Source organism: Zea mays, chromosome 10 (genome assembly GCF_902167145.1).
Source record: "Zea mays cultivar B73 chromosome 10, Zm-B73-REFERENCE-NAM-5.0, whole genome shotgun sequence".
In the NCBI taxonomy this organism is placed as follows: domain Eukaryota; kingdom Viridiplantae; phylum Streptophyta; class Magnoliopsida; order Poales; family Poaceae; genus Zea; species Zea mays.
The window spans coordinates 94,796,618-94,805,996 of NC_050105.1; the positions used below are offsets into that span (position 1 = coordinate 94,796,618).

The 9,379-nt window shown below is 51.6% G+C and overlaps 1 protein-coding gene across 1 annotated transcript; it reads right to left on the minus strand.

Annotated features, from left to right (window-relative positions):
* Positions 1 to 624: 624 nt before the first annotated feature.
* LOC111590294 (probable carbohydrate esterase At4g34215) lies at positions 625 to 8,850 on the minus strand. The gene is made up of 2 exons (XM_023301219.2): positions 8,050 to 8,850; positions 625 to 959 (listed from the first exon to the last, which is right to left on the minus strand). Exons 1-2 carry the CDS (start codon positions 8,692 to 8,694, stop codon positions 747 to 749), a joined length of 858 nt encoding a protein of 285 aa, XP_023156987.1. The 5' UTR covers positions 8,695 to 8,850; the 3' UTR covers positions 625 to 746.
* Positions 8,851 to 9,379: the final 529 nt, after the last annotated feature.

Genomic DNA, 9,379 nt, shown 5'->3' on the forward strand with positions numbered 1-9,379 from the left:
AGACGCTCAGCTAGTATAGTAGTATTCTTGTATGCATGTACAAGGCTGCATCTTGACTTTGATTAATTATGTTATTGAATTGTTGAAAATAGTTCTTTGTCATATCTGATGGATATCGGATTGATATCCGAAACTTGATGGGCATGGATATGAATTTCTACCGTGGATATGACTGCGGGTGGATATTTACAGTATCCTATCCGAATCGCACCCATTGCCATCCCTAGCCAAAGCTTGTCCATTTGATCCAAATGGGCCCTGACCGGACCAGAATCCCACAAACGTCGTGGATTCATATTTCCACGACGTTTTGTCTCCTGTTACAACACTGGAATCGGTTGAGCTGAGTTTGTACCGAGTACCCAACCCCTTGGGGATTTGTTTGAGTACTCTAGTATTGACTTCAATTCACCTCAACACATGTGGATTGTGGTCAATACTAAGTACCCAAACTAGGCCTAGGGCTTATTCAATTTGAGGTGGATTAAGAGGGATTAAAGAGAATTAAATCCCCTCCTATTCAAATTTATATAGGAGGAGGTTTAATCCTCTCTAATCCGGTTTAATCCATCCCTAACCAAACATGCCCTTATTAGACTTCTTAGACTTCTTGGAGTGCACCCATGGACAGAACTCACTCCTCTTGTACAATGCTCTACACTTTACAATGGAACATTCCAAAAGAATGGTATTTGTCATTTAGCTCTACACCCAACAACAGGTCCAGTACCGGTATAATATCGATGTCATTGTCTCGAATCCATGGACGAGTTAAATTTCAAAAAGGCTTGTCCGAGCATGTCACCCAGCCGGAGTTGGGCTTCTGTGGAGAGGTGTAGTTGGTCGTCGCGGAGGGGCAATCCTATCGCGTCTACAAGAACTACGTTAGGAAGCTTGATGTTTCTCTGAGCCTCCCTGACGATATCAGTGTAATTCCCCTCTCCTGATGCAAGACCAACCTGAAATTAACAACTGCCATATGAGTTTCAGGGGGGAGGGGGAGGCATTATATATACTGTCCACGATTTTTTTGACTAAAGACATTTGGGAGCTGAAATTAAATGCAAGAGAGCAAAGATTTGCTTAAATGTGGGAAACAAGGACATAACACGTTTTTCCAAGATTTTTAAAGCTTTACTAAAATATAGATTGTTTCCCAGTCATTGTGCACAGAAATAATAATAGAGAATATTCTTTTCCATGACATCACATGTACTGAACCTTCATAAGGTCAAAGTACTGTTACTGGACTCCATTCCATATCTCAACTGAAGCGGTGCAGGCGTGGAACCCAGCATCACAGCTGTCATGTGCATTATTATAATAAAGGGAGTAAACTGAAGAGTGACAAGCAACAACCTTCTTGCTCCTAGTGGTAAAGTGCCCTCCTTAGACATTCAGATCAGCTTGTTCAAGGGAGGGAAAAAAAGGAAAAAGAACATTCGGATCACTAAACCTGATAAAAAGGATTTATCATACTTCTTTCAAACAATGTTGAATTGGTCATCAGTCCCATGCTCTAATCATAACTATAAAAAATATAACCACTTTGAGTCGAAGGCAAGAAATATGATAGTGATGTAGAAGTCATACCTTTTTATTAGGTAGGGTGTATTGTAATGTATTGCTTGGAGAAAGACAATCTTTTTTTTCAAAATGAAGTTCAACAGGAGCCACCGAATTTCTCAAATTTCTAGGCAAATGGCAGCTTTGGAGGTATTGTTCTGATGAGTTTGGTGTCTCTGGTATGCTGCCATTTTCTGTGACATCTACCTTTGGTTGGACATATCGTTTCATGGAAGACTTGGTAGCTAAACGTACGAATGGTTTCCTTTCTATAATAAAATTGCTCACAGAAGGGTGGCTCTATCAACCAAGTTAGCACATTCACAACTAGAGTATTTCAGTGAGTCATAAGCAGCATTTCGTTACTTACATTGAAACCTTACTAGCACATATGTTTCAGTCACTCACTCATTTTTTGTGTGGAGGTTTTTATGTTGCATATTCTTCGAATCTACAAATCGAGTCAACTAAACCTATGACAATAGCACTCTGCATATCAATCAATAGCGCCTTCAATCAAGATCTTAACATTTTAAAATACATTCATGTAGGTTGAGTTCTACGAACTCAGAGGGACATATGTTTTTGCCTTCAATCATGTATCTCTTGACATTTTGAAATGCTTTCATGTGAGTTGAGTACAATGAACTCAAAGGGGCATACATTTCCATCTGATTATGTCTTAGACATGATCCTTTTGAATCTGGCTTCATTTTCAAATGAATGCAAAAGAGCAGTAAGGTGAAAGTGTGATATGAGTATGACTGCCATGTACAGCACTCTTTCCCCATATACTAGGCCAATTGGCAAGCTATTTATTTTTAATAATTAGCGAAGTCAATCACAAATGAACACTTTGAGGTTGTGGTAAGCAAGATGTCCCTCACTTTAAGCTGATTTTCAACAGAGTTCCTGTTGAAATAATCCTTGTGCATGGGTCTTAGTTAGTTTACTTAAGGCTGTTGTTTTTTATTCCCAGGTTAGGCGTATAGTCATCTATTGGCTGTACGTGTAGTCGTGGCCGGCATGCCTATGTGTGGGATGGCACACAAAGTGGAGGGACGTGCCGTGCTTCTCGGGTGGTCGTTGGCCACGTTCTGTTGAATCCTTTTTATTCAGTAAACAGAGTCAGAAAAGTTGCGCAGTTTTACGCAGCACCAAAAATCAGAGTGTGCCCAATTCTATTCGTGTGAGTTCTGTGTGTTTGTGAAAGGCTGCAGGGGGAGCTCGCCGGCAACAGGAGGTGAGTCTTCGGCGAGGTCTGACACGTGGCATCAGAGCCGAGGTTGGAGGAAGGTGATAATGTCCCTGCCGCCGGAGCGCTCTAGGACGCCGCAGTACCGGCGAGGGCGTTCACCGCCGCGACGGCCGCGGACTCGCGAGGTCGTCGTCGAGCGCGTTGTGGAGCGCGTCGTGGCGCCTGGAACGACCACTTATCCGACTCTCACGAAGACGAACTACAATGATTGGGCGTTACTGATGAAGGTGAAGATGCAAGCGCGCGGACTATGGGAAGCTGTGGAGATCGGCGACGTCGACGACCATCACGATCGGATGGCGCTCGACGTCATCTGCAGCGCCGCGCCGCCGGAGATGGTCTCCACTTTGGCCGTCAAACAGACGGCAAAGGAGGCCTGGGAAGCTCTGAAGACGATGCGAATCGGCGACGAACGCGTGAGGAAGTCGACGGCACAGAGGCTACGTCGCGAGTACGAGATGCTCTCGTTCCGGGACAGCGAGTCGGTGGAGGCATTCGCCCTTCGGCTCACCGACGTCGTCGCGCAGCTCGCCATGCTGGGTGACCCGGAGTCGCCAGAGAAGGTGGTGGAGAAGTATCTTCGGATCGCGCGTCCAAGGTACAAGCAGCTAGTAGTTTCCATCGAGACTCTACTGGATGTGTCGACCCTCACGGTAGAGGACATCACCGGCCGGCTGAAAGCGGCCGAGGATGCTGACGATGCACCTCCACCGTCGATCGGGGGTAAACTGTACCTAACGGAGGAGCAGTGGGAGGCGCGGTGGAAGGAGAAGAAGGGAGTGGACGCTGGCACGTCAAAATCCGGTGACCGGCGGCGGCGTCCACGCCGCGGCGCGCCTGCGTCGAGCGGTGGAACTAGCACGGGACCTGGCCACAAGCTGGGCCGCGACCAGTGTAGGAAGTGCGGTAAGACAGGCCACTGGGCCCGCAAGACAAGACCCAAGCAGGAGGCGGCTCATATGGCCCAGGAGGAGGAGGCACTCATGCTGCTGAGATCCGGACCCCTAACTCGGTCGGCGCCGCCAGAGAAATCGACGCCGCCGCCGCCGTCCTCTTCTCCGCCTCCACCGACATCCTCCTCAGGCGCGGCCACGGCTACACCACGCGTCCCATCCGGAGCCACCACGCTGGACATGGCCACACCCGACGCAGCCATGGTGGCCCCACGAGCGCCCACTCCTGCGGCCATGGCCACACCCCGCATCGCATCCTGGGCGCGACCAGGGACCGCCGGCACGGCGGTGGCGGTGGTGGGGCCATGGGCTCACACAGCGACGTGGGCTGGAGACGAAGTGGAGGCGCCGACGGGATTCGGCGAACTGGTGCATCTACGGCAGGAGAAGGTCTTCGTCCAGCTCGGTTCGAAGGAGGAGCGGGACCCCAGGTCCTGGATCTGCGACACTGGAGCCACGAACCACATGACGGGGTCTCGGTCGGCATTTGCGGATCTGGACACGGCGGTGTCTGGTTCTGTGCGGTTCGGCGACGACTCTGTGGCGGAGATTGAAGGGCGCGGGACCGTGCTGTTCAAGTGCAAGAATGGCGAGCATCGCTCCTTCAATGGCGTTTACTACATCCCACGACTCACGGCGAATATCGTGAGCCTCGGCCAGTTGGAGGAGGCCGACTACGACGTCCACCTCCGGCGCGGTGGCATGGAGATTCGGGAGCCTGAGGGGCGACTGCTGGCGAGGATCCCACGCGCAGGCAACCGGCTGTATGTGCTCAACGTCGACGTGGCACAGCCGGTGTGCCTGGCAGCGCGCGGCGAAGAAAGTGCCTGGCGGTGGCATGCCAGGCTCGGCCACATCAACATGCCCGCGCTGAGGAAGATGGCGCGGGAGGAGCTCGTCCGTGGACTGCCGTCCATCGAGCAGGTGGACCAACTCTGTGAGGCGTGTCTCGCCGGCAAGCAGCGACGGACGGCGTTCCCTGACCAGACACAGTGGCGGGCGGAGCGCGCACTGGAGCTGGTCCACGGGGACTTATGTGGACCCGTGACGCCGGCGACACCGAGCGGGAACACCTACTTCCTGCTTCTTGTCGATGATCGGAGCCGCTACATGTGGCTGACGCTGCTGCGGTCGAAGGATCGAGCGGCGGCTGCCATCAAGGAGTTCCAGGCACGTGCAGAAGCTGAGTCCGGCTGCAAGCTGCTGGCGCTCCGGACTGATCGTGGTGGCGAGTTCACATCCAAGGAGTTCATGGAGTACTGCGCGGCGGACGGCGTGCACCGGCAGCTGACAGCGCCGTATTCCCCACAACAGAACGGCGTTGTCAAGCGCCGGAACGCCATGGTGGCCGGCACAGCACGCTGTCTGCTCAAGGCAAAGGGGCTGCCGGCTTGGTTCTGGGGAGAGGCAATGAACACTGCCGTGTATCTCCTGAACCGGGTACCGACGAAGGCAGTAGAAGGCAAGACTCCGTTCGAGGCGTGGTACGGGAAGAAGCCGGCGGTACACCACCTGAAGACCTTCGGGTGCATTGTCTATGTCAAGAATACGACACCGCACCTGAAGAAGATGGAGGATCGTGGCCGCAAGATGATTTTCGTCGGGTACGAGCGCGGATCTAAGGCATATCGAGCCTACAATCCAGCCACGAAGCGCGTGCACGTGACGCGCGACGTGGTCTTTGATGAGTCCGCCCAGTGGGACTGGTCGGAGGGAGCTAAGACCGGCACTGGCACGGATCATGGCGACGACGACACCTTCACCATCCAATCTGGGGTGGTGGCGGGGCAAGGAGGTGTCCAGGCGGGGGCACCGGTGGCTGCTATGCAGCATATGACGCCACCAGGAACGCCAGGGGAGGCCGGAGTAGCTTCTCCGGGTGTGCAGTTCGCCACACCACCTGCTGCGTTAGACGACCATGACGATGACGCACCACTACGGTTTCGAAAGGTGGAGGACGTCACCGGCGCTGCATCGACACCGGGGTACGCCGCGCGCGCTCTGTGGAGCGAGCAACTTTTTGCAGTGAGTGCGGAGGAGCCTAGCTCGCTGGCGCATGCTGAGCAAGACCCATGCTGGCGTAAGGCGATGGAGGAGGAGCTGCGCGCCATCGAGGAGAACCGAACCTGGACGCTCACTGAGCTGCCTCCTGGCCGGCGCGCCATCGGGCTCAAGTGGGTGTTCAAGGTCAAGAAGGACGAGCATGGAGTCGTGGTGCGACATAAGGCGCGGCTCGTCGTAAAGGGCTATGCTCAACGCCAAGGGATTGACTATGATGAGGTGTTTGCACCGGTGGCTCGCTTGGAAGCTGTGCGGCTGCTGCTGGCGTTGGCGGCGCAGGAAGGATGGCAAGTCCATCATATGGACGTGAAGACGGCGTTCTTGAATGGCGATCTCCAGGAGGAGGTATATGTGAAGCAAGCACCTGGGTTCTCTCAGCCTGGACAGGAACACAAGGTATATCTGCTGCACAAAGCTTTATATGGTTTGCATCAAGCACCTAGAGCATGGAATCAGAAATTGGATGAGAAATTAGGTGTTCTGGGTTTTATTAAGTGCCCTTCTGAGCATGCTATCTATTGCCGTGGAGATGGAGCTGAAAAACTGGTGGTGGGAGTTTATGTTGATGATCTAATAATCACTGGTTGTAGCAGCAACATCATTCAAAATTTCAAGTCACAAATGTCCGATGTGTTTAAAATGAGTGACCTTGGAGTATTGTCTTACTATCTGGGCATAGAGGTGAAACAGGATGAGCTGGGAATTACAATTTCTCAAGAGAGGTATGCAAACAAGATTCTAGACCAGAGTGGCTTTGCTGACTGCAACACTTGTGAAGTTCCAATGCAGACAAAGCTGAAGCTGAATAGGAAGAGTGACAGCGGCTGTGTTGATACAACAGAATACAGAAGCTTAGTGGGAAAATTGAGATACTTGGTTAATACTCGACCTGATTTAGCTTTCTCAGTTGGATATGTGAGCAGATTCATGGAAGAACCACATGAGGAGCATCTCACAGCTGTGAAACATATTCTGAGATTCATAGCTGGAACAAGGGATTGGGGACTCTTCTATCCCAAGAGAAATGGAGGCAAAGCAAAATTGATGGGTTTCAGTGACAGTGATCTTGCTGGTGATCAAGATGATAGGAAAAGCACAAGTGGAGTTCTTTTCTTCTTGGGGGACAGTCCAATTAGCTGGCAATCAACAAAGCAAAAGGTAGTGGCATTGTCTAGTTGTGAGGCTGAATATATAGCAGCTGCAACTGCTGCTTGTCAGGCTGTTTGGCTAGCTCGGCTGCTGGCTGAAATCAGTGGTTCAGCTGTAAGCAAGCCGGTGTTAAGGGTAGACAATAAGTCTGCCATTTCATTGATTAAAAACCCAGTGCATCACGACCGGTCAAAGCATATAGATACAAGATTTCATTTGATCCGGGAGTATGCAAATTCAGGCCAAATTGAAGTGAAGTTCATCAGGACAGAGGAGCAGCTTGGGGACATTCTCACGAAGCCTCTCGGCAAACTGAAGTTCAGAGAACTCTGCATGAAGATTGGCCTTCGATCAGCACAGTAGTATATGCACAAGTATTAGGAGGAGAATTGTTGAAATAATCCTTGTGCATGGGTCTTAGTTAGTTTACTTAAGGCTGTTGTTTTTTATTCCCAGGTTAGGCGTATAGTCATCTATTGGCTGTACGTGTAGTCGTGGCCGGCATGCCTATGTGTGGGATGGCACACAAAGTGGAGGGACGTGCCGTGCTTCTCGGGTGGTCGTTGGCCACATTCTGTTGAATCCTTTTTATTCAGTAAACAGAGTCAGAAAAGCTGCGCAGTTTTACGCAGCACCAAAAATCAGAGTGTGCCCAATTCTATTCGTGTGAGTTCTGTGTGTTTGTGAAAGGCTGCAGGGGGAGCTCGCCGGCAACAGGAGGTGAGTCTTCGGCGAGGTCTGACAGTTCCTTAATTGTCAGTTGATTTAAGTAAAAGCAGGATTATTTATCATCTGAAGTGGCGCTGATGTTTGCTAGTAAGAAAGGAGCTAGCTTTTAGGCTTGGCTGATGTAATAATTGTCTTGTGTTGGCTGTACGCATTACCATGTTAAAGCCGGAACTCATGTTTCCATTATAAAAAAAAAAAGCTTTTAGGCTTGGCATAGCAATGTGGAATTCGACCATGTCCATGAATGAAGAAATAAAATCGGTCGAGCTGACGCCATGACGAAACGCATGGAGAGTGGGGGAAGGAAAAAAAGAGAGGAATCCGCGTGCTGACCTGTATGACGAGCAGATTCGGCATGCCGAGATCAGCCCTGAAATCGTTGACGAGGCGCTCCATCCTGCCGCCGTAGGCCGTGGCGTCGTCGAGCTCGATGGTGTCGCTCTCCCCCTGGAACCAGAGCACGGCGCCGAGGGTGCCTCCGCCGGCGGCAACAGCGGCGCGCCCCCGGGCGACGGCGGCCTCGTAGAGAGGCTCCCCCTTGGCCCACATCCAGATCCTGGTGCCGCCGACGGCGCAGGGCACGAGGCCCAGGACGAGGTCCGGGGAGGCAGCGTGGAGGAGACGGTGGGCGAAGGGCATGGCGGGACCGAGACCGCACGCCTTGTGGGTGTCGATGTCGGCGTGGAGCGGCGGGGCGGCGACGACCCAGCGGCGGGACGCGGCGAGGCGGAGCACGCGCGGGTGCGGGCGAAACTGCGGCGGGAGCAGCGACGGCGCGAGGCCGCGGCCTGCCATATTGGACTGGCCGGCGAGGAGGACCACCAGCTTGGGCCCGCCCGCGTAGGGCGACGCCGGGAAGGCGAGGAGCAGTGATGATAGGTGCGCGGCGAGAGGCGGCGGCGCGACCAGCAGGATGGAGAGCGCCGCCGCCGCCGCCAGCGCGCACAGCAGCAGCGGCCGCCGCGCCGCCGGCTTCATGGCGATTGGGAGCTTGGGCTCGGCGTGGCAGCTGGATTTTGAGGCGAGGGCTCGGTGGTTGGGCTTCTCGCTTCCCCTATGCCGCTTTGCCCGCGTCGTTGCCTCGTTGGTTGACTTGGACGTTTCGCTTTTGCCAGTGACCGCCAGTCGCGGCCAGGGTTCAGGGAATCAAAATAGCTTTTGATCAATAAATAACTTTTATATTTTTAAAATTGGAATCAAAATAGCGCAAAAACCAGAGCCAGAAATGCGGATATAAGTGAGAACGAGAAATTCAGCGGTTTTTTGTCCTTCTCGCTTGAGAAATGCATCCATAATCACGGTGCACCAAACCAAAATGTGCTAAGAGCAACTCCAGTAGTTCTCTAAAAGACTTTCTAAATCAATAATTTAGGTAGTTAACATAAAAACTATTCTCCAACAGTTCTCTAAACGAACTTTCTAAATTTAAGAACTTGTCATCTAACCTCATTTTCTCTCTACATTTGGCAACTATTTAACAACTCACTAAACAAAAATGTTGACTGCATTATATAGTTTTTGTGACTTATTTTTTATATGGATATATACAACACAAAATTACAACCTATATTTAGAGAACTATTGGAGAACTCACATTTTTTTACTCTAAAAAACATTTAGCAACTTCTTAAATCTATAATTTAGAGAGCTAAAATTTACATAA